The sequence below is a fragment of the Lontra canadensis genome, unplaced genomic scaffold (genome assembly GCF_010015895.1).
Source record: "Lontra canadensis isolate GAN:19392208 unplaced genomic scaffold, GSC_riverotter_1.0 scaffold21, whole genome shotgun sequence".
Taxonomy (NCBI): domain Eukaryota; kingdom Metazoa; phylum Chordata; class Mammalia; order Carnivora; family Mustelidae; genus Lontra; species Lontra canadensis.
This window is the reverse complement of record NW_022631015.1, coordinates 7,642,297-7,669,004: the sequence shown is the minus strand read 5'-3', so window position 1 is coordinate 7,669,004 and position 26,708 is coordinate 7,642,297. Positions and strand designations below refer to the sequence as shown.

At 45.8% G+C, this 26,708-nt stretch overlaps 1 protein-coding gene across 1 annotated transcript in view; it reads right to left on the bottom strand.

Annotated features, from left to right (window-relative positions):
• The window catches only part of BMP6 (bone morphogenetic protein 6), a 146,415-nt gene that overhangs the window by 5,668 nt on the left and 114,039 nt on the right, over positions 1 to 26,708 (bottom strand). Inside the window, exons 2-4 of the mRNA XM_032861532.1 lie at positions 21,257 to 21,449; positions 6,977 to 7,125; positions 6,146 to 6,343 (exon numbers count right to left, since the gene is read on the bottom strand). Coding sequence (XP_032717423.1) covers positions 6,146 to 6,343; positions 6,977 to 7,125; positions 21,257 to 21,449 — 540 coding nt within the window. The remainder of the gene's footprint in view (positions 1 to 6,145; positions 6,344 to 6,976; positions 7,126 to 21,256; positions 21,450 to 26,708) is intronic.

The window sequence follows — 26,708 nt, the reverse complement described above, 5'->3', positions numbered from 1 at the left end:
CCCCAGGATGCAGATGTGGTGAAGGCTGGTCTGGAACCCGAGACATGTTTTTCAAAGAATCTGACTTTTTCCAAGTTGAACGCAGAAATTACAGTCTGGCTTGCACTCATTCCATGGGATTCTTTGGCCCAGAGCAGGGGGCAGGACAAGAGGGACTCAGGCCCAGCCCGACCAGGCCCCAGGTGGCCGTCCTGAGTACCTGGACAAGCACAGCCCCGCCGCAGACGGGCTGGGGCACAAAAAATTATGGTTACCTGGTGGCAAAATTGAACAATCATAAAAGGCCCCGGGATTCATTTCTCCCATAACCAGATATGGGCCGCTCCCTAGTCTACTTTCAAACAGGAGAGATACATTTTTCCCTCGCCATAGATTCTCAGGCTTTGGAAGTGTCAGAAGCCCCACGCTGGGGGAAAGGGAGCCCCTTTAAAGCCCCAAGACAGCCCTGCTTGTCTTTCCCCTAAGTGAAGAGCCCTTGCCAAAACCCTCCAGGCTCTGTCCTTAAGAGAGGCATGGACAGGCAGAAGTGAGGACCATGAGTAGGGCAGGGGCAGGGAGAGGCAGGGCAGGGTGGGGTGTGAGGTGGGCGGGAGGGACAGGCTTCAGCGCAGGGTGTGTTCTTCTAACACTTTGCCAAGGGACGTCTGCATCTCACCCAGGCCTTCTGGACCATTAAACCAGCAGTACGGAAAGTATCACATCCATTCCCACTGGCCACACTAGCGGCCAGTGCCACCCTGTCCGCACTGGTTGCTGACACCTGCAAGGGGTGGTGCGTCCACCCTCCGGCTGGGGCGTGGCCGCGCCTCCGCCCACGCCTGGGGGGCGGAGCTCTCCTGGGGCCCCACCGGCAGGTCCTTACATGCTGTCTCATCCGGACCAAGGTCGGAACAGCTCACAGATGTGAGGAACCAACACGGAATGAGCTGTGTGGAGGCAGCTCACCTGGAGTCCCGTGGTTGGATCACCTGCCCTGTCCGCACTTCTGACAGTACCTCATTCCCGCATCCGAGAGTCCCGCTGGGAGGGAATGGGGGTGGGTGGGTGGCTGGAGGCCCGTGGTGCCGCCGGGCCCACCAAACACAGCTCTTCACTCACCCACTGGCCGGGGCTTGGCCCCTTCTTCCGGCCCATGGAGGTCCCAGCTTCACTGTCCAGGGTCTGTCTCACCTCCTCGCTGCCCCCCTGTCCCCCGGCTGCGGCCTTGTGTACCGCACATCTGATCTGTCCCAACAGGAGGGGCACATGCCATCCAGCATTCCTGGCACCCACCCTCCTGAAACGCTGTGCACGCAGTGGAGCACAAAGGAGCGGTAGGCTAGGAGGGCTCACCCCGCGGCTGGCTTACTTCTGCAGAATGGCTCCCAGGAACGAAATACAGTCTCAGGGGAATGAGTCTGACTCGAGGGGGACCATCGAGGGGAGGAGGGCAGAGAAGGGACAAAGTCAAGGCAAGCACAAGAGACCAGGTGAGAGGGAGGAAGAATGGAGGGAGCAGGCCAGTGGTGACCTTGCCAGCCTGAGGGTTTCTGCAGAGGGGCAGGGCCAGTTTTCCTGAGCCCTGGTTACAGTCCTCCCAGAGCAAACTTGTTTCTAGAGAAAACAATTCACTACTCTGATTTCCCTTCTCTCCTAGAATGATGGGGCCAAGTACAACACCCAGCTGTTAGAAGGGCACCTTTGTCTTCACTGATCGCTCCATATCTCCCAGCCTTCTCAGCCCGTCTCATCTCTCCCCGTCAACCCACCGAGTCAACGTGGCCATCGACCCTATGCTGGAGAACGCCCAGCTCCTTGTGCCCTGGACACTGTGGAACCTCAGGAAGGTTTTGAGTTCTGGTGTCAAGAATCTCATCAAATGTTGGGGGGCGGGGAGCTGGATTTTCAGAATCTAGATTTTATTTACAACCTGGATGGCTAGACAATAGGGAGGTCCTGTTCTTCTGTGGGGCTGGGATTTCAAGATCTCCTGCTTTGTGCTAAGTTGGGTAGACTTTGGCCTCTTCTCAGCCTTTATCTTAATTATCAAAGAATACAGAGATTTGGGGCCCCTGGGTGGCTCAGTGGGTTAAGACTCTGCCTTCGGCTCAGGTCATGATCCCAGGGTCCTGGGATCAAGCCCCGCATCAGGATCTCTGCTCAGCAGGGAGCCTGCTTCCCCCTCTCCTACCTGCCTCTCTGCCTACTTGTGATCTCTGTCAAATAAATAAAATCTTTAAAAACAAAAAAAGAATACAGAGATTAAGTATCTTGAAAACAGACAGAGGCTTCTCTCAAAGACTGATCACCAAGACTCCCCATACTTTAAGTACCTCGGCTCTCCCTGTTCCCTCCTAGACTGAGTCTCCTGCCCCCGGCACCGTCTCGGGAGTTAGTGGCTGTTGGTGAATTATTTAGGCCTCTTACAGCTCCTCTTTACGCCTGTTACTGCCTTTCAGCGTTATTGGCTATTAGTACATTCATAAGGGGTAAACCGAGGGATGAGGTAGAGGGAACCTATGACTCCTTGATAACTTTAATACCAAAGGAGCTTAATGGCAAATGAGAGTCGAGTATTATAAATACGGAGTTTGAAATGGTTCTAACTGTTGAATCACGAATGCCAGGCCTGTCCACCACAGCTGTGGGGAATTAAGATTTGATTTCATTTAGAAAGCTCTGAACAAGCCTCTACCTCTTGACCCAGACATCTGGAAGCCACGCTGCAGGCCCTAAAATTTTAATTTAAGATCAAAAAGGACAAATGACAACTCCCAATTCCTTTGAAGAACCATAAACAGCTAACTCAAAACCCTGACCCAGATCCATTCTTCTCAAGCTCTGGATTTCCCCAGAGGGTCAGCCCCCTCAGTCTTGGCCTGCCAACCCATGCACACACATGCTGCCCTAGTGGGGACACCTGTCAGCAGCTAGAAGGCCAAATAAAAATTGATCTGTCAGAATGAGTCCCCCAGCCTACTGACTGGAGTTCCCGGAGACCTACAGCAAGATTTCACAGTCATCATAAAGTTCCCAAACCACTGTTTGGCAAACGATGAGGTCTGGTTGCCTTTCTTTGGCTGGAAGCATATTCAATGGTCCTGATCGGGAAGTTCAAGAGATAGAAGAGCTGAGCCATCAACAAGGTCAAGAGCTTATCTAAATGTACCAGAGCCACACTGTCCCCACTAGGATCCTTAAAGACACATGTCTGGGTGGGTCGGAAAGAGGCAGACGGAGCAAGGACTCTGCAGTGCTAACACACAGCATCGGCAGCCACAAAGGACTCCTTCCAAAGGACAGGCAGGGTCACGAGGACTCGCTGGTTTGCAGATGGTTGGCAGAGGTGCGTGGTGGCCACAAAAACATCAAGGATGAAAGAGGCCGGAAGGACATCTAGCTTTACAAGAATTGTTAAAAGTGGCAGAAAAGCTCCCAAACTGTCATCTGCCAAAACAAAGAGCAGTTCCAAGTCACAGTGCTGGCAGCTGGCGGGTTGACCTGACAGAGAACCCCAGACTCACCAATGGACTTGACATGGCGTTACTGCCTCCCTCTGCAGCCAGGTTTTGGAAAGATCCTGGGAAATCAGCTCGATTGGTAGCTCGACAGCCACCCCCACCCCCAAAATGGAACCATCCCTTCAGACCATTTGCACATAGCCCTGAAGAACCAGGTGTCACAGGACCCCCCGAAGATGAAGCAATGGACCCCGAGAGAAAGCTCCTCTCGAAGAGGGTGAACAGAAGTAACCAGAAAGACCAGCACGTGAGAGCTAACAGACCCGAGGGCAGTTGGCTGGTAGAAATGGAGGCTGAGAAAGAACCTGCCAGATTCACTGGAATCCCTACCAGGGCTATGCAGCCCACAGCTTGGACCATGACTCTTAAAACATGTGCAAAAGCGATAAACAATACTGTCCAGATGACATCCGAGCCCACTGGAGAAGGGCGACGCAGCCAACATCCATCATTTGCTGGGAGCAGACAGCTACAGAGAAGCGAGGGTAAGTGAAAACCATCCAGGGCGCCTTCGATCCAAACCCACACTTTGGTGCATGTGTTTGCAAAGTCCGGCTTGAAGGCCAAGTACAGATGTGAGAGCACATTCTGGTGGGTGGTGGGGAAGGCGGAGGGACGCAGGCTCTTGGCCTCTCCCTCGTGGTGGACTTGCCCGCCGGCCCAGGCATCTGCAGCTCGGTTCCAAAAATAGCCCCGTATTTCCCTGCCATGTTTCACCCTGATGACAGGCAACTTGATGGATTATGTTCACTTCTTTGCCCAGATGCAGGATGGTCTCTGATGGGCTTCCGGTGGCCGTGATTTTGACAGAGAAATATTAATTCCCTGGGAACACTGTGGAAGAAGGGGGGCAGCAGAGGCCCAGGAATCTCCTCTTTCCAGAAGACTAACAAAGGAAAAGTCCTGCCTAGAGTCACACCAGAGACCACAACGTTTTGTCTCGGACGTATCTACCCAGTCGGTGGAGGCCCGGCAACATCCGGTCCCATGGTGGCCTGGAAAGAAGGCACAAACCGGACGACCCATCTCTCTGGGGAGCCAGGCTTCTCTCTGGAATTCTCTTTTCCAGGAGCAACCTCTTCCGTTGTCTGTCTGCTCCCATTAATGGCAAGGATAAGTAAGGTAGAAAATAACAAATACAGAAAGTAGCTCTTCAGTGGGCCTAGTGGGGACACCTGACTAGTCAGGCCTACCCTGACTAATTTCTCTGGCCTGAGAGAGGGTATCTGAAGCAATAAGAGTGAGGAGGACCCTTCCTGGTAAATACTCTCTCAGTCGTGGCGGTGGTAGTGGGGGGGCTGGTTCTGGACCTTTGCACAGGTGAGGCGAGAGGTAGCGGTCATGAACTCTTCTGTCATAGCACCACCGGAAGGAGCAAAGCATATTTGCAAATACTGGGTTGGGAGGTGGAGGTGGGACACTTGCCTCTTATTACACACATGATCAACTTTAATGCGCATGTTTAATTGAGACTTATCAAACTGGGGGGGAAAATGTGGAAAGGGACTCAGAAGAGAACAATTGGATGACACGGGTAAAAATCAAAATCAGACACATGTTTTCCCAATTACAAGATCTGGTGTGTGTACTTGGGGGAAGGGGTGATGAATAAATCAAATGAAATTTCAATTTTAAAAAAGCAACCCACATTTTAAGAGCTGCCTTCATGTCTGGGGCCCCAGCACCAAAGTGACCACAGCGCATTAATTAATTGAAGCCTACTGCCAGCCATCCCCCGAAGGAAGACATGGAGCAAACTTCCTCTGAAGAGAATAAAGGAAAGCAATCACTTCTTCTTTTTTTTTTATTTTTATTTTTATTTTTTTTAAGCCCAACTGTTTCTAGTGGTAAATACAGGAACACCCATGCTGTACCACGCATGTTTCCAAGAAACACCAGGATGACAAAAGCAGCAAAATGTCACCTCATGCTGGGTGGCAGGTCCTCGAGCCCCCCAGCTGAGAGCCTCGTAAGAGAAATGGCTTATTAAGTCAGAACCTAAAATGGAGATGCTTCTTCACAGTGAGAGGTTGAGTACCCAGGGAGATGGTCTTTCTGAGAATGCCATCAACGAGGGAAAATAGAAGAGACGGTGAGATTCCTAACGCCACGTGAGCCCATGGATGTAGCCAGGCCTAAAGCTAGCCCCCTAGACCTCCTAGTTCACGAGCCAACGACATCTCTCAGAGCTGGTTGTTTGAGCGGACCTCCCGTCACTGTCAGCCGAGAGCACTGACCAGTACGAGTCCCTCTTACGCAAGTACACAAAGTGGGTTTGTATGCCACAACCTCCCAGGCATCACACCAACTAGAAGAAAATCTGGATGTTCTCAGGATCTTTATGTGAATGAAAGAGGAGTTGGAGAAATCCTTATCAAATGGAAGGTGTTCTTCCGGAAAACTAGACACTCAGGACATCTCTAGCCTGTGGACTCAGTCCCCGGAGAACAAAGGTCCCCGCTGACAGCCCTAGGAACCCTGCTAGATAATTGGTGGCCACAGTGACGCACCTGTGAGTCTTTGTATTTCTGGGCAGAAGCCATTGGGCTGACATCATCAACACGTCCTTGTTCTCACTGAGACCCATGCATCCTCCCCACCAACTCCCCAGGCTTCCTGAGAACATGGGCTCCACACAAACCTACCGGAAGCACTGGAGACCCGGGAAACATCCTGGGACTGGGTGGAGCGATTGCGGCTCTGCTGTCGGCGCCTCCCAGGGGCTGACCTAGTGGTGCGCACGTGGACCTCGCTGACCTTGAAGAAGGCCACCATGAAAGGCTGCTTGTCGTAAGGGCCGTCTCTGCCCACCAGGCCTGCCGCTCGAGGGTTGATGGTGAGTCCTTGAATGCAAACCACAGCATGGCTGTCTTTATTGCCTGGAAACGGGTTCCTGCAGCTCCCTGGCCACCCAAGTGCCCATCACAGAGTGAGCATGAGGGAGGAGCCCTACGCATGCTCAGAGCACAATCAAAACACTCCTTCTGAAGTTGTGTGCATTAAAGCAAGGAGTGAACTCCCAGGCCTCCCATTCCCAATACATTTTGCCCTACACAACCATTCTTCCTGCTCATGAGCCTCCCAACCAGTGGGGGAACGGACTTTACAGGCAGAGTGTGCCCCGCCTGAGGTCTGGTGTGGGGACCTGGCCTGGCAGCTTTGTTGCTACAGGAAGAGGGGGTGCTGGCAGAGTTCTCGTGCAAACTTGCCCCCTACCCAATGGTGAGAATGCAGACAGGGTCTCCCCCTGCCCCTGTAATCCATCTTCCTATAGTGGCCCCTGGAACTCAGATCACCTACTATCTCCAAGTCATTCCTGCAGGCCTCTGGGAGAGATCTTGCTTCCTAGTAGTAGTTACGAAAGAACAGTAAGTGAGGTCATCCCGGAGCTGTGGTCTCCCCCAGAAACCAGGGTTCTACTGTAACTGTTGCAAATGGAACGGATGAGCACTGTTCACTGGTTCTGGCAAACTTACCATCCCGCGTCACCACGCTCAGCTGAAGCCCCATGTTGTGCTGCGGGGTCACGACCCACAGATTGCTAGTGGCTGTGATGTCAAATTCCAGCCAGCCTTCTTCTGAGGCCCACACCACACGGGTATCCAACAAAAATAGGTCAGAGTCTCTGAAAGGAAGAAAAGATTGCTTGGTGAGGCACACACCACCCTCTCGGCCCATCCTCTCTGTCCTGCCTTGGCCTTAGAATGAAAATGCCGATGTCGGATCGGGTCCACCCAAGAGACACCACATATGGTGCCCTGCTGTGGCTCTGGCTCATGGGACACCCAGGACACATGCATGACTCAGTGTGGAGAGGCATATGTGCTAGGGAGCAGCAGCCCAGACCAGAAATGAGTCTTCTCTCAAGTCTAGGTGGATACCTCAACTTCGTCAAAGGCCTTGCTATGGCTGTGCCTGCAGAGTCTTGCTGGGAAATAAGGAAGGAGGTGGGGGGCAGTGGAGGGAGGGCTGGAGGAAGAAAGAAAGTCATACTATTGCTTACTTAATGGCAAACAAACTCTAAAAAGGGAGCAGGGCAGGGAGCAGGCATGAGAAAAAGGATTAGGAAAATATTAAAATAGGATTCGTGAGCAAAAAAAAAAGTTGTGGCTTTATTCAATTTTTTTCTTTTTGTAAAATGAGGATCTGACAACCTTCACATGTTAATTCCTGTGAAATAAAAAAGAGAAACAAGAAGCCACATCGTATTTGTGGGTAATCATCAGATCCTTGCTTTTAATTAAGGCCTTTGAGCGGTCCCTGCTGCGTGTGGGCTCCTTTCTCGTGGGGATGGGGTAGCCGTGGGTGGATGTTGAGTGATTTTAAAGTTCATCCCAGGGACGCATGGGTGGCTCAGTCGGTTGAACGTCTGCCTTCGGCTCAGGTCATGATTCCAGGTCCTGGGATCGAGCCCCACATTGGACTCCCTGCTCATCAGGGAGCCTGCTTCGTTCGCCCTCTGCCCCTCACCCCACTTGTGCTCTCTCTCAAATAAATAAATAAAATCTTAAAAAAAATAAACATGTGCAGTGTTAGCACATGTGGAACTTAAAACAACAACAACAAACCTCATCCCAGCACAGATAGGAGCCGTGGCTGGGGTTTGTAGGCAGACTCAGAATCCATCCCTTCCACTGGGCTCCCCAGGCAGTAGTTATATTATATCTTTGTTTTTGGTTCTGTTTTACAGTTTTCAGCTAACAGAACCCTAGGACTCACAAGAAGATGGAGTGCGGGTTTCTTCCTGCTCCCAAACATGTGATGATAGAGCATGTCAGGAGATGGTCCCCTTCGTGTGTTTCAGGAACACTATGAATCTGAGTTGACATCCCAGGGTCACTGATTCAAATCCTCTAGTGCCATCTTTTACAGGATTGAAAGTTTACCAGAACACTGCATTTAAGACGAGCATTGCAATACAAACACTGTGTACTGAAACTGGGTACAGGGTACCTGGGTAGCTCAGCTGGTTAAGCATCAGGTTGTGATCCTGGGGCCCTGGAACAAGTCCTGCATCGGGCTCCCTACTCAATGGGGAGTCTACTTCTCCCTCTACCTCCCCCTCCCTATCGCTCATGAATAAATGAATAAGATCTTTTTTTAAAAAACCACAAAAATCGGTTATAAAGCACTTTCGTGTACTCTGCTTTCCTTCCAACAACCTGAAAGCGGGTCAAATATCACGATCCCCATTGTAGGGCTGGGGACTCACACAGACTTGAGGTTACAACCGTGTGACTACCGTCAAAAGCTAGTGAGAGAACTAGCTAGCGAAGAGAAGCCAGCAGATTCCGTTTCCCATACCATCACGCTGCCATGTGAGATTAGGAAGAAAGACAACCTGTGGCAAGTGAACACAGTTTATCTCTACCCCATCAACTATCTGTGAGGCCAGTGCCGAAACGTCAGAGTTAAACGTCTCAGATGTCTGGGGGGAAACAATTTTTCCTGTTTACACGGCTTGGAGTTAGAAGGCAGCTCTAGTGTCATCTTTTCCAAGCTTAAAACAGTAGGTGTAGCGAAAAGGAGTTTACTCAGCTGCTGACCAGAGCCTGCGGGGGTGCCCCACGGAGGCTGGCCATCTTTAAAGCGCTCTTGGACGACGTGCGTGTGTCATACCTCCTGTTGACAAATTACCCCCCCCCCGCCCCGGCACCGAGGTAACTGTGAGCAGGGAGGCAGGGGTGTTCGTGGAAAACAGCAAGAGGGGACTGCAAGGCCAAAGCTTTGAAGTGAAGATATAAAAAGACATAAATTCTGTTCTGGAGGATCGGAGAAGACCCCTCATCCAGGAATAACACAGACACTGGGAGAAGTGGCCCCGGTCCCGAAGGCAGCACGGGCCCCTCCAGAATGAAAATGCACTAAGAATCCCAAGGAGCCAAGCTGCGCCTGCATAAAGGGGGTCACTTGTCGCTCTTGACAGAGCTTGGGGGATGCACCTGGCGGACAACCCTTAAAGACTTGTCACGAGGATGCAGAAAAATGCAGTGCATCATAGGACTGTGGCAGAGCTCGTACAAAAAGCTAGAACGAGCTTTTATTTGAAAAACGTAGGGTTTATGGAAAAGGGAATGGGAGTCTATTATAAGAGAAAGTGTGGGGTAGGACCGAGGTCCCTGGTCCGAAAAAGGAGAGAAACAGAGAGAAGGAGAAAAGGGCATGAATTAAAGGGGAAAATGTGAATCCAAAACCAAACTTGGAGTAAAGGGGGAAGGTGCTTAGGAGGAGGAGGACCGATCACGAGGTGGCAGGAATGAAATCCTCAGGGTGAGTGGGGACTTGTAGACGCAAGCAACCTGGCTTTCTCTCCTGCCTGCTCCTGAGTCACGCTGGGTCCCCGGGACGTCTGTGTTGTTTCCCCATTGCCTTCCCTGGCTGTGCAACAAGAAGAACACTGGTCCTCCATGCCCAAGAGACCACAGGGATATGCAAATGCTGGCTGACCGCTGAGCCTGGAAAGATGAAAAACTGTGGCTCACCAGCAGTGAGGCAGGCTCAGATTTTGATGTTTATGAAATCTAGGATGCTTGGGTCCGTGGAAGGAAGGAGAGGTAGAGTATGCACCAAGAACCTCTCTCTATTCCTTGGGGACTCCAAAGAGGGAGGTCCTATTACTGTCTCTTTCCTACAGCTGAAACCTACAGAGATTAGGTGTAGGAAGGTCACACAGGCATTAAGTAGGGTGACCAGAACTACAATCAGAGTCCACACTCTTAGCTGCCACCTGTGGAAACAGCAGAGTCCAGAAAAGCACAGGGCACAGGCTGGAAATCCTGAATGAGAGCTTGGGATAACGTAAGGGATCAAACCCACTGTGCACAGATGCCAACATCAGCTGGATACAGAACCATGTTAAGATACTCAGAGCTGGCACACGATTGGAAATCACAGCAGGTTCTCCTGTCAAGGCCAGGCTAGGAAGGGGTGAAAGGTACATGCAGGAAGGGACTGGATATGTCGGCCACCTGGCCGGGAACTCCCGCGAGCTTCCCAGTCTTGTTTTACTCTTCCTCCCACGAAGAATATTCTCTGCCTAGCCTAAGAACACTACCAACAGGCATTCATACAGCCTGAGGAACTTAAAAAAAAAAAAAAAAAAGAATGACAGAATGAGAGCTTTAAGGAACCTCATTGGCTCCCCCTTGATGCTTCCAATAGCACAGGTGTTTAAGTGACACTATTCATGGCAAGTCGGTGAAACAGGTCAGGTCTGACCCACATCTGTTTCCTTTGGGTCCATGATGTACAGCCAGCATAATCTCCTGACTATGAAAGTACAGCCTCCAATAAGACATACCTGATCTTGCCATGTAAAAAACCAAAAACCAAAAAACAACAACAAATGTTCCCTTCTAAATCTCACTTAAGCACGTCAAGATCTGGTGGTCTCAGCTAAAACATCTTTATACACCAGTGGGTAAAGAATTTCAGGGTTTGGCCCAAGTGACCACCACAACTGGATTATCTGGATCTTCCTACTGGCATGACTGACATGCTCAAGTTAACATACCATGAAAGGAAATCCTGAGACCAGAGAGAGGACTTTGGAAGAATTTATTGCTTATTTTTTTCTTTACCAACTTACAGAACCTCATGTTTCAGGATAAATATGCATTCTATCTTCAAGAACACAGTGATTTTATGTTCGGTGTTCTCCCACTTGAGGGCATGAGTTTCCTCCTACTGTTCTCTCCCTGGGGAAAATTAGGTTGTTAACAATTAGTCTAACAAGAGATTTCTAGAAACTCCAGAAATTTCTAGCAAATTTCAGAAATTCACCCTGGGGCTAGAGTTGACTGACCAGCAAGTCACTCATAAGACCTGTAGAACTTATGTGGGTGGGCAAAGTCACCCCATGTGGTCCCTCCTAGGACAAGCCTCCAAAGCACCTGCCCTTGTAGGTGATACTCCCATTAGGCTGAGAGGCAGAAAGCACCAGGACAAACACAGTGGATCCTTTTCTTTTTCACCCTTGGAGACAAGCAGGAAGTATCTGAGCTCCTAGTGGGCAGCTTGGGTCTTTCCTGTCAAATGGCACCCATTAAGGTCACACTGCCCTTGACAGAGTGCAGCTCTGCTTACTACTAACCACTTTCTCAGAAAGAATTGTTCTTGATGAAATGGAATTTATATGTTTGAAGCAAGCAGCCTTATGAGATATTTGATAAGGTTGAGTCTGCGGTCTTGTTCCTTTATTTCTCCAGGACATTCCTTTGCCGTTGGTGTCTGGACTTAAGGGCACACTAAGATATAGAACAACGTTCATTAAAGGATGCCCCGACTTCATGCAATGGAGCATACTGAAATTTCGAAGAATATGGAAGTCAAAAGCCAATCGTTTTAGAAAATTAGATAGGAAAGCAAGCCTTTTTACTTTCTTCTTATACGATGTATCATATATAAAGGATTATGTTTAAATGTATACCACTAAAAGGATAGGAAAGAATAGGAAATTTGAAAATAGAGCATCACAAGTCAGGGTACGCTGCTGACCACACACAGATTTGAGTAAAAAGGGCAAAGGCACATTATTACTATATAATTAGCTAAGCTCTCATTGATTTTATACCACTTGATATTAATGAATTGTCACCCCAAGGATTAGCATGGTATAAAGAGATGTTTCAAGTGTCAAAGGTATGCTGTGACGTGTGTAAACCTGGCAATTCACAGACCTGTACCCCTGGGGCTAATAGTACATTGTATGTTAATAAAAAATTTAAAAACTTAAAAAAACATTGAAGTTACCTTAGCTCTGTATAGAATATTTCATCTTCAACGAACGAATACAAATCATTCCGCTGACAGAATATGAACCTAGCTAGTCCTTACATGGTGTCTCCTACACGGATGCTTGTAATCACGCTAACTCCTCACAACCACCATAAGGGGTAAATACCATTCATGCTGTCACAGGCTTACAGATAGGGAAACTGAGGCACAAAGAGGTTAAGTAGCTTGCTCATAGTCTGGTAAGTGCAGAGCAGGGAACTGAACCCAGGCACCTCGGCTCCAGTATTGCCAAGGCTTTCGTCATCATAGCAGTAGTTCTCCAGTTCGGCCTATGCTGGGATCCCCTGGAGGACTTGTTAGCACACAGATCACTGCGCCCACCCCCAGAGTTTCCGAGGTGGGGACTGAGAATTTGCATTTCTAAGGTTCCCAGGTGATGCTGTTGCTGATGGTCTGGGAACCACACTGTGAGAGCCCCCAGACCTACAGCACAGCACAGCTGCCTTGAATATGACTATTACCCTCACCTGGTTTTTAGACTTCAGGTGCAAAGCTAACTGCTCTCAGGAATTCTTGTTCCTCTCCCTTAAACAGTGCAAAACAAACGTAGAATGCTCCACAAGTGAATGTTTGATTGTTTTATGGATTGGCCTTACCCTCAGGGAGTTATCAAGTTAGACTAATAATCAGAATCACAAGGAAGATCAAGTCCAAAGCAGCAGTATTATTAGAAGGCCTGCTTCTCTGTGTCCAAGACAGGGAGGGAGGGGGAAAACGGGTTCCTTTACACAAATTCCTGCTACCTGACCTGACCTCTTTGGCCACGTAAACAAAACAATGTTCTCTTTAACTGAGGTGTGCTCCGACATGCCCTAATGATCAAAGACAGACTGAGAACTTCTGTCACATTTTCAACATGTTATGTGCAACTGTTATATTTCCATATCCTATACAATATGGGGAAACAAAGCAGAAAAATGCTGATCATTTGGGACTTAAAAAAAAAAAAAAGATGTCTCCCAAGATAATCTCAGCCACCACCATGGCCGGCCTCCCATAAGGCTGGATATCCTGGTAAGAAGACGCGCGTGACTAGAGCAATCTGTTTCTGGGAATGAATACTACAGAAGGCTTAGTTTCGAGAAATAAAGCCGGATTTTCTCTTCTCTTCCATGTTTACCAAGTGGGAAAACAGTCCCCAAACAACAGTCTTTCTTGCCTACCATATCCTGAACCCCTCTCCCCCAAATGCAGCATTCTTTTGAGTGTAAACACCTCTTCATGATAACCTTAATTCCTCCCTGTGATATTCTCTTCCACACTATACCTCTGCAAAGAATAGAACTTAGGCTAAGGAATAAGGTTTGGTAGCTGCTTGTGCTTTCTGCTTTAATTTCAGGTAGATCATTCTAGGTATAATAGGATTTGACTAAAAGGACAAAACTAACTAGTTACATAACCCGAGCTGTGGGTCAGTTGTATTATCCCTTTTTTTCAGGGGCGAAGGAACAAATACAGAAAAGCTCAATGCTTGCCTGAGGCCCACACTGAGCATGCCAGAGATGATCAAATCAGCAAGTAAGATTTCAGGAGTCCCCGAGGATCATACTTGGGAAAGCCAGATACAGAAAGAGAAACAGGTGTGGCTGGGCACAGCGATAAAAGGCTCTGATTTCCCTCTGCCCCAACTATAGTAAGGTTCTTCCATCCTGGCTTTCTCAAATTTGCCCTTCTCTTCAAAAAAGAACACAGTCTCAGGTATCTCACTTATACCTCAGTGAAGATAAAGCTTCATGTTGCTTCACTTCAGCAAACAGCACTGAAAATCCACAAGCATTACTGAGCAATCAATCCACAAGAAATGCTATTCTAAGGAAATTACTCACTCCGATCCTGGAACGGGATCGACTGCCAGGTTTGGGTCTTGTTTCCTGAACTACACCATTTGATTAATGAATCACATATCAATATTTGTGGGGACTCACTACAAAGATTTCAAAAAAAATTTTTTTTAAAATCTTATGTTTCGAAGACATATGCTTCTGGTTATGATGTATCAAACTAACACTCCCACTAAGGACAACTAAAAAAATAAACCTGTTTGTAGTCATCTTAGAGCAACCAAGATAGTCAGCACTTGATGGGTCAAGACCACAGAGAGAAGAAAAATACATGGAGGGAATTGTCTTTGTATTGCCTTTTCATTTCAGGGGATTTGATCCTTCTTGGCATGATGCATGAGTATCAAACAGAAAGGAGCAGCAGCCTACAGCTTGGAGTGATATCACTGGCTAGGAACAAAAATTGGAGCTTCAGGAAGCTTGGACCTGAAGGGCTAAGATCCTAGGGGAAAGGGGCTGCATAAAAGTGAACTCACAGAAGTTTGGGTTCACTTCCTATTGGACCTTGGCTCTTCAAGTCCTGGCTGCCTGGAACTCCAACATGTCCATCTGAGAGATTTGCCAAATATTAGGCTGTACATGCATGGAGTAGGAAGCTGAGAAAACAAGCAGAAAGAAACTGCTTAGAGGACAAAGAGTTAAGCAGAGTTTCTGGCAGTTTCTCAAAGCTGGTGACTTAAAAATTAGAGTTCAGAGCACACCAAGGAAGAGGAGCTCTGGTAAACATCCTAAACCTTCAGCTGAGAACCACCACCCCCCCCCCAAAGGGCTAAACTTTAGGAGAAAAGGAAAAACCAGAAACAGATAATCCTTAACAGAACTTTAAATACCCCACTGGAACAAAAGAATGAGGCGATCACCCTGTATTCTGTCTGCCTTCCAGAAGAAAATGAAATCCACTCTGGAAAGAGATAGCAGTATCTATAAATATTTTCCATAGATCATGGCCAGAACTTAATTTAAAAAAACTATCAGGCATGCAAATAAATAAAACCAAATGAGGAAAAATCAAGGGAACAAATAGATAATGGGAACAGACCCATAGGTGATCCAGATAACAGAGTTATCAGACATGATCCTTGAATCTAACCTTATATAAAAAGGATAATAAATCACAAGTTAGGCTTGTCCCAGGAATGGGAGGTTGGTTTACCATTTGGAAATCATTTAATATAGTATATCACATTAACACTCAGGGAAAAAGATCAGAAACTTTTTAAATAAAATTCCACACCAATTTCTAATATTAAAAAACTCTTAGTGAGCTAGAAATAGAGAACTTATTTATTCTAATAAAGAGTATCTACAAGAACATTTTTAAGAAACATCATCCTTAATGGTAAAATATTAAATTTTTCTCCTATTAGTTTCAACATCTGAAAGGGATTTCCAATCTGAAACAAAAATACGAATCAAATTCAAAATTGTACTGAATGTCCAGTCAGCACACTAAAACAAGAAAAACAGAGGAAGAAAAAAATATATAATTATAGAAGAAGAACTAAAACTGGTATTTCTAGGTGACATGGTTATATTGATAGAAATACCAAAATTTTGCGGGAGCCTGGGTGGCTCAGTGGGTTAAAGCCTCTGCCTTCAGCTCAGGTCATGATCTCAGGGTCCTGGGATCGAGGCCCGCATCAGGCTCTCTGCTCAGCAGGGAGCCTGCTTCCCCCTCTCTCTCTGCCTGCCTCTCTGCCTGCTTGTGATCTCTCTCTCTCTCTGTCAAATAAATAAATAAAATCTTAAAAAAAAAAAAGAAATTCCAAAATTTGCACAAAAATTTGTTAGGATAACTATGTGAATGTGCAAGGTTGCTGGATAGAAGATCAATATGTAAAAATCCACTTTTTTTTTTTACTTAAAAATTTTTATTTAAAAATTTTAAAAACTTGACAGAGATATCACAAGTAGAGAAGCAGGCAGAGAGAGAAGGAGAAGCAGGCTCCCCACTGAGCAGAGAGCCCGATGCAGGGCTCGATCCAGGACCCTGAGACCATGACCTGAGCCGAAGGTTCTATACATGGACAGAAACAGGCACTGAAATTTTTAGAAGCTAATAATACTATTATAATAACATAAAAAATCCTCAAAACCTAGAATATTCTAATGACCCATAAATAATAGTAATCCAGTAAAAATATTCAAGACATAAAAGTTACAAAATATTACTGAGAAAAGTGAAAGAAAGCCTAAATACCACATTTAGTATTAGTAAGAGTCCATTCTTCCCAAACTGGCCTCTAGATTTAATGTAATTCCAATCAGAAGCTCAGCAAGTTTCTTTACAGAAATGAAAATGCTGATTTTACAATTTATGTGGTAATGCAAACGGCCATAAATAGCCAAGAAAGTCTCAGTATTTGAAGAATTTATACACCAGATATGAAGCCTTCTTATAAAACTAAGAGAATGAAGAGCATTTGAGATCACTTAGGATCTCAAATATCTACTAGGTTAGCTCATCCTGCTGAGCTAAAAACTTTCATATCCCACTGCCTCTGGGGCATCTACTCGTGTCTCGAACATGTCCAAACCTGAATTCATCCTCATTCCCCTTCCCTCACTTATTCCTGCATCCTCTGTCTCTGCAAATGGTTCAGAGGAGCATTATCAAACTAAAAATTCTGGAAAAATGTGTTTTTGCCCTTTGACAGTTATTTTCTCTCCTGAAACAATTACACTCTATCTGTGAAACAGTTCAGAAATGGTGAACTTTGTCAAAATTCAGCGTAGCAATAATTCAGTCTGCAATTGCTCCCGGGGACTCTGCTAGCAGGGCTTCTGGGTCACCCAAGGAAATCCTTCTTGGTTTCAAAGTCCATCTCTAACGTAGCATTGCCCTGATCCCTTGACTCAAATATACAGGTCTTCACATCCTAAAGATAATAAAGTTAAGATAAAACACGTGGAAGGAAGGAAGGAAGGAAACTTTGCCTGTTTGACAACAGAGGAGTAGGCTGTGATATTGCTTACACCAGGAGGAATTGAATTTTAAATCTGGGAATTAATTCTCGCTCTCCAGGTCTTCCAGACTGCACCATGATAGAATGCAGGAAAGTTATCATATACACAGAGGACAGACCATCACTGCCAGCCACGCTGATGCCAAAACACACAGGGTAGAAAATGGAATTTCAAAACTAGCAGAAGTAAGTGGGCTAATTCATGTATCAAATAGGGCCATCTTTCAGACACCAAAACCATTTCTGGCTGGCTTTCAAGAGATGCTGTTTGACTTTGACTTCTAATTATACAAAATTCAATTAAGAACAGTAAAAGTGTTTTTAACCAAACAAGAAATGTAGATGAAAATGATATTCTTGAAAGGCCTCAAAATTGCACTATTAATCTGAAAGGTGCTATAAAAGTAAAGATCATGAGTACATGTTCTGAAAAGCAACGTGCTACCACCATAAATACAGGTCGAAGGTATTCAGAGCAGCCATTCTACTCCAAGCTGCAGACAGCTCCGTGTGTAGGAATTTGGGGAGAACAGAGTAAAGTCAATGGACAAACAGATAACACTCGGAATAAGTACAAATGCTTTTGCATATATTTTCTTCTAGTCTTTTTTCTTGTCCATACCGTTCCTCCAGAAAAGTGGACAATAGGTGAATGCTTGCTCAATAGATCAACAATAGTAAAGCCTGGTGAGGGGTTCCTGGGTGGCTCAGTGGGTTAAAGCCTCTGCCTTCGGCTCAGGTCATGACCTCAGGGTCCTGGAATTGAGCCCCCATCGGGCTCTCTGCTTAGCAGGGAGCCTGCTTCTCCCTCTCTCTCTGCCTGCCTCTCTACCTACTTGTGATGTCTCTCTGTCAAATAAATAAAAATAAAATCTTTAAAAAAGAAAAGCAAAGCCTGGTAAGTCAAAGAACCAGGGCCTGAATTCTAACTGACACATTTGCATCCCCAACTGACCCATCTCACTGCACATGCGCACAGAAGCACCCTCGGCACGTCTGCATCCCAGCTAAGCAGACGGAGATGAGGGACGTCCACTCAGGGGATTTCTTACCTTTTATTGGCGCTTCACCTTGATCTTGGGACTGACCCCATGTCATCGGGATGACTTTTGGGAAACAGCAGACAACACTTGGACTTGGCCAAACTCCTGTGTGCCAGATTTCATTCACTGAAAGGTAACATGCCTGCCCTGCTTATCTGATGGGGTCCGTGGTTAAATCCTAGCCAGGGAAGATGTCAGAAGACTCTTCCCAAACTCTAAGGGCTCTGCAGATGCCAATTTCTACCAGTGTCCTCATAAAAACAATGATTTATAATACCAGATATTAACGCCCTGTGCTACTCTGATTTAACCGCACGTGCTGTCGGGTTGCCGACCCAGCTCTGCTCACTGGGGTGCTCCAGATCTTTCCACAATTTAGTCTTATCTCAGGGCTTATTCTCAGGTTTTGACTGAAGTATCCAATGTTCCCCTGTTCTGACTCAAAGCACCAGCTATTCAAGTAGTCACTTTTTTTTTTTTAACTTACCAGGCCCAGTGATTTCTTATCGGTTAAGAATAATGTTTCTGCAGAATTCATAGCTATGGCCAATCTTCCAAGAATCTTTTCTGACCATCCCCTTCTTAGCTGCTTTACTATCAAGAGGCCCAACACCTCACTTCTTCTGCCTCAGCTGAGGTACGACTCAGCATCGAAAAACCTGCCTTTTGTACTTTTCCTTTTCAAGGAGGCCAGTGATTTGAAAAATCAAATTTGATTTGCAAAACAAACTTTGGACATTAAGTGAATCCGTCAAATACTACAAATTTCACTCACACACAGATTAGACAAGTGAGTTTCTTCCCAAGCCGGGAGGATCGTTTCTAGCCAGGACACCCCAAGACGGTACCGATGGGGAGATCAAACCTTGCCCAGAAGGAGTCCTGCAGTTAAATCTGGAGGCCCCTGGAAGAACTTCAGGGGCACAGCAGGAGGCCTGGGCTCCTCACCCACTGATAAGAAAAGAAAATCTCCTGTTGGCCAACCTGGAGCCCTTTAAAAGCATGAAATTCTCCCAATCCTCCCCGTATTTCCCCTTTCCTATGCACAAAAGTTCAACACAGCCAGTGGCCAGATACTTCTGTCCTAGAAGGCAGGGAAATGACAACTCTGCTTTGACAGAGTCATCAAAGGTTGGGACTGTTTGGGATTTTGTTTTCCAAACTCACTGCTGGCCTCCAGAAAGTATGACACCACCGTCTCAAGCGCAAGGCAGCTGTTCAGTTTTGGCCGGAGTTCAATATAAACCTTACAAACAGTCTGCTTGCTCTATTTTTTAAATAATAATAATTTTGAAAAATCCCATAGTTTAAAAAAATCCTAATCTAGTGTTTTCACTTTAAAAAACCTTTCCTGCAGGGGTGCCTGGGTGGCTCAATGGGTTAAGCCGCTGCCTTCGGCTCAGGTCATGATCTCGGAGTCCTGGGATCGAGCCCCGCATCAGGCTCTCTGCTCAGCAGGGAGCCTGCTTCCTCCTCTCTCTCTGCCTGCTTGTGATCTCTCTATCAAATAAATAAATAAAAAAAATCTTTAAAACAAACAAACAAACAAACATTTCCTGCAGAACAGAGAAAACCATGTATTCCAAACCGATGTCTGAGCCAGAAAAGTACTAGTTGGTTATTTTTACCAGATACAGTGGACAGATAATTAGGCAGATTGAAAATCAATGGCTAAAGCAGGCCCAATGAATCACCACAGAGTATCAGTTCTCTCTGAAATAATAAGACAAAAATCTATCAGTGATTAATTTATTATTCCAAAAGAGGCCCTCGATGGTTAAGTCATTGATGATACTTTTGTTTAGGGGTGAAAATCAGACATCAGAAAAACCTCCCCTTCATTCTGAAATGTTAGTTACAGATACCACAGTGGCTATATTTTACTTTAACTGGCCCTACTAAGAACTCACATACAACCAACAGTTCTTATAATCAACACCATGACATGTCCCCAAAGCCTGGCATGTGTCTTTGCTTCTTCTCTGTTTCCCTCATTACACACTCAAACATGCGCAAGGGCAGTGCTCTCAAAATAAGCCCTTTATGGGGCAAGTTAATGTTTGTTATTATTTTAGTGTGCCTGTTTGTAGCAGAGCCACACACAGATCCCTAAGCCCAGGAGAAACCAAAGTCATTCCTCAAACTTTGGACATTCTTGGGAAGTCAACAGATTTCCAAGATCAAAAGCAAGAATCGGATGTGGTACATGAAACCAAAGCTGGCAAATACCTTGCAGAGTTTGCGCTCTCTTCCTTTAGTTGTTATCAGCCTATTTCTCATGTAATTGCCAGGCTGTCTCACCACCTGCTGCGTCATGTGCACTGAGAGTGCAGTGGTGCTAGTTCCTGCCCAAACCCCAGATACGAAGCACAAGTCAAGGTCACTGCCTTGCTTTCTGCGTGCTACAGGATCGAACTAGCTGCTGCAATAGTTCTTCCCTTGGCCCTTCTATTCCTCAGAAATCCCTCCGTGGAAGTTTTTCTTTATTGGTAGCCCCAAGACCATACTCTGTTGAAGTTCTTTTATAAAAACAGTCTGGCCTCATTTCCAAAGGCAAGACTGTTGCAGACACAATGGGGAAGGATAGCGTATTGTTTCCTTGTATCCAAATGAGAAGAGATAGATACATTCAAGACACACACACACACACACACACACACACACACTAGATCATGTATGTGTATATATTATATGCAAACACACAGCTTTCTACTAACTTGAATTAGTATCATTTGTAATCATCCTTACATGACACTAGTGTATGAGTTTATTTTCGCTCCCCTCACCCATCGTTCAAAGCAGGCACTGAGCCATGGTGGGAAATGTTTTGTCCCCAATAAGGCATATGTTCTCTGATCACAAAGGATGCTGAGTGGATACTGTCCATTGGCTTTGCTCAGGAGAGGAAAACTATTTGGAAAATCTTCATTTTAGTAACAAAAAAGTCATCTTGCTGGCTGAACACTACCATTCAGAGCACATCCCTCATCATGTTCACACGATGCCCCTGACCTCCAAACGCCCTTCCACAGACATACTCGGGGTTAGATGATGGCAGGGTGAGAAATGGGGGCCAGCCCCACCCGTTGGGGTTCCTTGAGCCTTCATACCTGTGCTGATGCTCCTGCAAGACTTGATAAATGCTGATAAGAAAAGTTTGGTTTTTAAAACTCCCCACAACACAGTCCTTGTAGATGCGGAATTCTGCAGCCGTCACCGCCTCACCCTCAGGAATCTGGGATAAGTTGAACTTGAACTCTTTGTGGTGTCGCTGGCCAGGGGAGAACTCCTTCTCGTACTCCACTATAAGATTAAACAAGAGAGAGTGACAACTATTGTTACTGGACTAAGTGCCACAGGCTCACCTCAAGAAAGCTGCCCCATTTCCATTCATAAGTGGATTTTACCGGTTACCAATGGCTTAGGAGAGGGATTGGGGGAGGAGGGCAAGGACCAACAGTGGCTGGGCTGTCAGACGGGCTGAGATTAAAATCCCTCATTTTACCCAAGGATTAAATAAAATTCTTAGATTTTATTTGGTTGAAATACCTCACATACTTGGTTGAAGTCAGCTGCATGAAAGCAAATTATGTAAACTCTTGGCTTCAGTTTTCCTCACCTTCGGAGGCAGGAATTAACAGGGCTTCCCAAGGCAGTGGTGAGAATGGAGGAAAGGATGAATAAGAACGTCCCTGGCGATCTTGGCCCCGGTGACCCCTTTGTGGCCCCCCTTTCCTTCCTGCTGCCTGGACCCCTCAGGTTAGGTCATCTCCCCCCATCAAGCAGTTGGCATGACCAAGGGTGCTCCTGAGCCGAGCTCTGGGAGGGGGTCTCAGGAAGGGAATGAGCTGCGCTTCGGCCTCAGCCCAAAAGGTCCAAGAGTCCTCGTATTTTGCCTGCTGTTCAGTAGAAAGTTTTGTGGAGGAGTTTAGGGTAAAGCTTCAGAGAAAATGCTGCTCTCACCCTAGTGCACTGCCCTCCTTCTCCCAGAACAAAGGGAGGGCTGCCGGGCTCAGAGGCCGGGGCCCCTCCACTCAATCGCAGAACCCAACTGTGAGGACAGACACGTGGAAGCGAATGACCAACAGTATACCTTGCTATTTTTCCTAATGCTTTTCTAAAAACTGGGCAAGAATGGAGTCTGAGATCTTTTCTTTTTTTTAATGAACTCTTTCCCCTGCACAAAGACACACTATGGAAAACTACACCCACTAATGACCATTTCTCAGAGTCGGGCTTCCAACTGTCTATGTCAAGTCCTATGTGAGACAAGCGGTATCAACCTCAGAGCTTCCCTCATAAACGCTGTAAAAGAGAAAAAGGACTGCTCTGCTTCCCACCATAAATCCTTGACTCTTTTCTCCAGGGTTTGGAAGCACTTCTGCCCTACTGTTCCTGTTAGTTTTTTTCTTAATGGCAACCGCAGTGAAATCTCACGAGCAAATTAATCCTTCATGGCAGAGTGTTCCCAGGGCTGTGGGTAAGGGGAGAAAAAAAAAATCAAATTATTTGCTACCTCCAACTGCCCTTTTTTCTCCCACTTATGTTGTTCTCCATAATCACTAGAGAAAAGCTTTGGAGATTTAATTTCTTTAAAAAAGAAAAAAAGCCAATAACTCCTTACAAGAACATAAGGCCTCAATGGCATTTGCAGAAGCTGAGGAAAGTTAAGCCATCTATACGTAGGAGGTTTTATATAAAGAATTTCTGAAACTGCCATGGGACTATACTAAATCTTTTAGATTCAAGTTATCTCTTTTTGGCGTGAGGGTTGTAAAAAAAAAAAAATAATAAGCTCTGACTTGTGTAAGAGCTTGATAAAAGGGAAAAAAAAAAAAAAAGGTCTAATCAGAAAGTAAACCATGGTTCAGTCCCAACAAGAGAACAGGTTTTAGTGGCTAAGCATGAAAAGCAATCTTGCTGGCGAGTTCACTGAAGGACACCCATACATGAGGGTGTATCGCTTTTCCCTAAGACTGATCTCCCTTTAAGTGTGATATGTTATCATCAGCGGTTAAAAAGTGAATTAAATCTGATTTCCCAAAGAGATTAAAAAAAAATAAAGAAGAAAAGAAAAGAAAAAAAGTCACATAGCTTTTCCTTAGGGTACTTAAATTTTAATATCAATAAATAAAAATACATTAAGATTCATTCAAAAGAATCCATAAGAATTCCTCAAGGAAGTCTTTCAATTGCTATGAATATAAATGACAACTACAAAGAAGGAATCATAAATCATGACTGTGACTCAAGATATAAGACAGTGACTTAAGACATTTTGGTCATAAGAAGTAAACAGAAATTTCAATAAATTGGAAATGCAGTAGTTAGTTGTAGAGAAGTGCATCATCACCACACCTCCCTGTATTCATACTGTTGGGTGGTATCCCCGTCCCCTGAGGTGGGCTCTGTGACCTTCTCTTGACCAATCAACCAAGCAACAGTAGTGCTCAGTGACTTCCAAGCTTTGAACTTCCTTCCACTTTGGTTTCTTGGAATGCTTATCTGGGGGAAAGATGGTTACCATGGAAGAAGTCCAACTACTCTGAACCTCCATGCTGTGAGGAAGCCCAAGCTAACCACGTAGCAACGCTGTATGGTACATGAAGAGACAGATGAAGGGAGAGAGGGAAGAGTCCAGTCGGCCTCTGACCACTTCAGCTGAAGCACCACACCTTTAGCTAAGATGTCGTCTTAGATGCCCACTCCAGTGGAGATGCTGGAGGACTCCAACCCCCGCTGGCATCTGACTACAGCTGCACGAGAGACCTTGTGTCAGAATCACCCAAATGAGTGTAGTCATTTCCCAAGGCTGTGGGAGATGACAGCACATTGTTTTAAAGCCCCTGTGATTTGGGGTGATTTGTTACACAATAATAGGCAACTGACACAAGAAGAAAAAGGAGGACAGGAGAGGATAAGAGAAAGAGAAGGGGAAGTCTCATCTTGCTAGGAAGGGGGGGAAGCTGCATACAATTCATAAGGATTTTGAAATGCTGGGAGGCAATATGTATGACCAAGGAGGAGCCCTGGCAAATGCTCACAGACAAACATGAAGAGATAAAGAATCTAAAAATGAGAAAATAGGAGCATAGTTCAAAGCCTTCACATTACTACAATATGAATTAGAATGCACTGCCTTATATGAGCATTTCCCCACTTCTCCTCCACTGAGAAAACATTGTCTGGAAACATTCTGAATTTTCTTTTGCCTTTCCTTTATCTCTCAGGCGATTAAGGAGCCTGACTGCCCACCGCCCCTCGTTTTAAGCTCTCTCACTCAAAAACTTCACTCCTGATTGGGAGGGAGACAAATCATAAGAGACTCTTTTTTTTTTTTTAAGATTTTATTTATTTATTTGACAGAGATCACAAGAAGACAGAGAGGCAGGCAGAGAGAGAGAGAGGGAAGCAGGCTCCCTGCTGAGCAGAGAGCCCGATGTGGGACTCGATCCCAGGACCCTGAGATCATGACCCGAGCCGAAGGCAGCAGCTTAACCCACTGAGCCACCCAGGTGCCCCACATAAGAGACTCTTAATCTCACAAAACAAACTGAGGGTGCCGGGAGGAGGGGGATAGGGAGAGGGTGGTTGGGTTATGGACATTGGGGAGGGTATGTGCTATGGTGAGTGCTGTGAAGTGTGTAAGCCTGATGATTCACAGACCTGTACCCCGGGGGCTAATAATACATTATATGTTAATTTAAGAAAAACAACTGAAAAACAAAAAAACAAATTAAAAAAAACCCTTCACTCCACTGTCTTCTGAACTTCTGTTTATGCCCCTTGGCCAGAAGCTATACCATCTTCTTCCCTCTTCCCCACAATGCCTCAGCCACCGTGCACTGGAGTTTGCCTGGAACTCCTTTCTCCCCCAAAGTCTTTTGCCTCCAGCTGAATTTATATCATGTATTTGCTGATGTCTCATAGGGACACAAGAAAGAAATGCCATTAGGTCACTGCCTATGTGTGCATTTAAAGACCTCAGTGGTAAAACTGTAATGTTTCCAGTGAACTCTGCATCCCCCGCCTTCAAGCTCTGGGATTCTGGACTCTTTTAATCTCAAGACAATTCAAAAATATGAGAGGTACTGAAAGGGACTGGGCTGAGTTCTGAATTCAATACTCAGGACCTATTTTGCAGCCCTTAGCATTTTAGCTTTTCACTGGTGGGGCCAACACGTGGTAGCCAATTAAGTACTAAAAACAAGCATCAGTGAAGTGTCATGCTGTCAAACTGGTTCTGAATTCTAGCTCCCCTTTTCCTGGCTTCTGTGATGCTGAGCAAGACATTACCCAAAGTCTCGGTTATCAGTTAAATGGCAATAATCGTAATTCTGAGGATTCAGGGGAGAAAATCTCTATGAAATAGTCAATGGTAGAGTATGTACTCAGATGTTAATTGTGATCATCAGCTGATGTTTGAGACTCTAGCCCTACTGACTTAGAGTTTGCCTCTGCTGAGTAATTCAAATTTATTCAAGAGCTTTTAGATAGGGCCAATCAATGGTTCCTCTAAATTACCTGTTTAAGTTGAAGAGATGCATTCTGTGTAAAAGGTAGCAAGTAAAATCACTACCATGAGTATTACCAGCCTTGGTGTTTGTCTCATGAATACAGTTCTGTGTTCTCTGAGGCAATAATTCCTGGAATTTTTCATTTCAAGGACCAGAGAAAATATTTTTCAATGGTAATGACCCTACACAAGGTCGTCTACTTTTTCTGTTTGCTATTTGCTAAGACAATAGAACAAGACAACAAACTGAATCATTTTAACTCTATGCTCATTTCTGAAGGTTCTCTTAACACCAAATGAAATAGGATGTAATTAAAGAACATATACAATCCTTGAAATCAAATACATTTAGCTTTATACAACTCACTCTATCCTCTCTTTCTGCCTTTGACCATACCAGCTGAAATTTCAGACCAGCCCTGGACCTTTGACCAACAAGCAGGAACAACAGTCCTAAGGAATAAAAGTTACTAGTTGAGGATTAAAAATGTAAGTTATGTAATACTAAATATACAAAAGGATATATGCAGTTTATGGAGGTAATGAGGCATCATAACAAGGAACTGAGGAGGGGCACCTGGGTGGCTCAGTGGGTTAAAGCCTCTGCCTTTGGCTCAGGTCATGATCTCAGTGTCCTGGGATCAAGCCCCGCATTGGGCTCTCTGCTCGGCGGGGAGCCTGCTCCCCACCCCTCCCCTGTCTCTCTGCCTACTTGTGATCTCTGTCTCAAAACCACAATGAGATATCACCTCACACCATTCAGAATGGCTAAAATTAACAAGTCAGGAAATGACAGATGCTGGCGAGGATGCGGAGAAAGGGGAACCCTCCTACGCTGTTGGTGGGAAAGCAAGCTGGTGCAACCACTCTGGAAAACAGCATGGAGGTTCCTCAAAATGTTGAAAATAGAACTACACTATGACCCAGCAATTGCACTACTGGGTATTTACCCTAAAGATACAAACAGAGTGATCCGAAGGGGCACATGCACCCGAATGTTTATAGCAGCAATGTCTACAATAGCCAAACTATGGAAAGAACCTAGA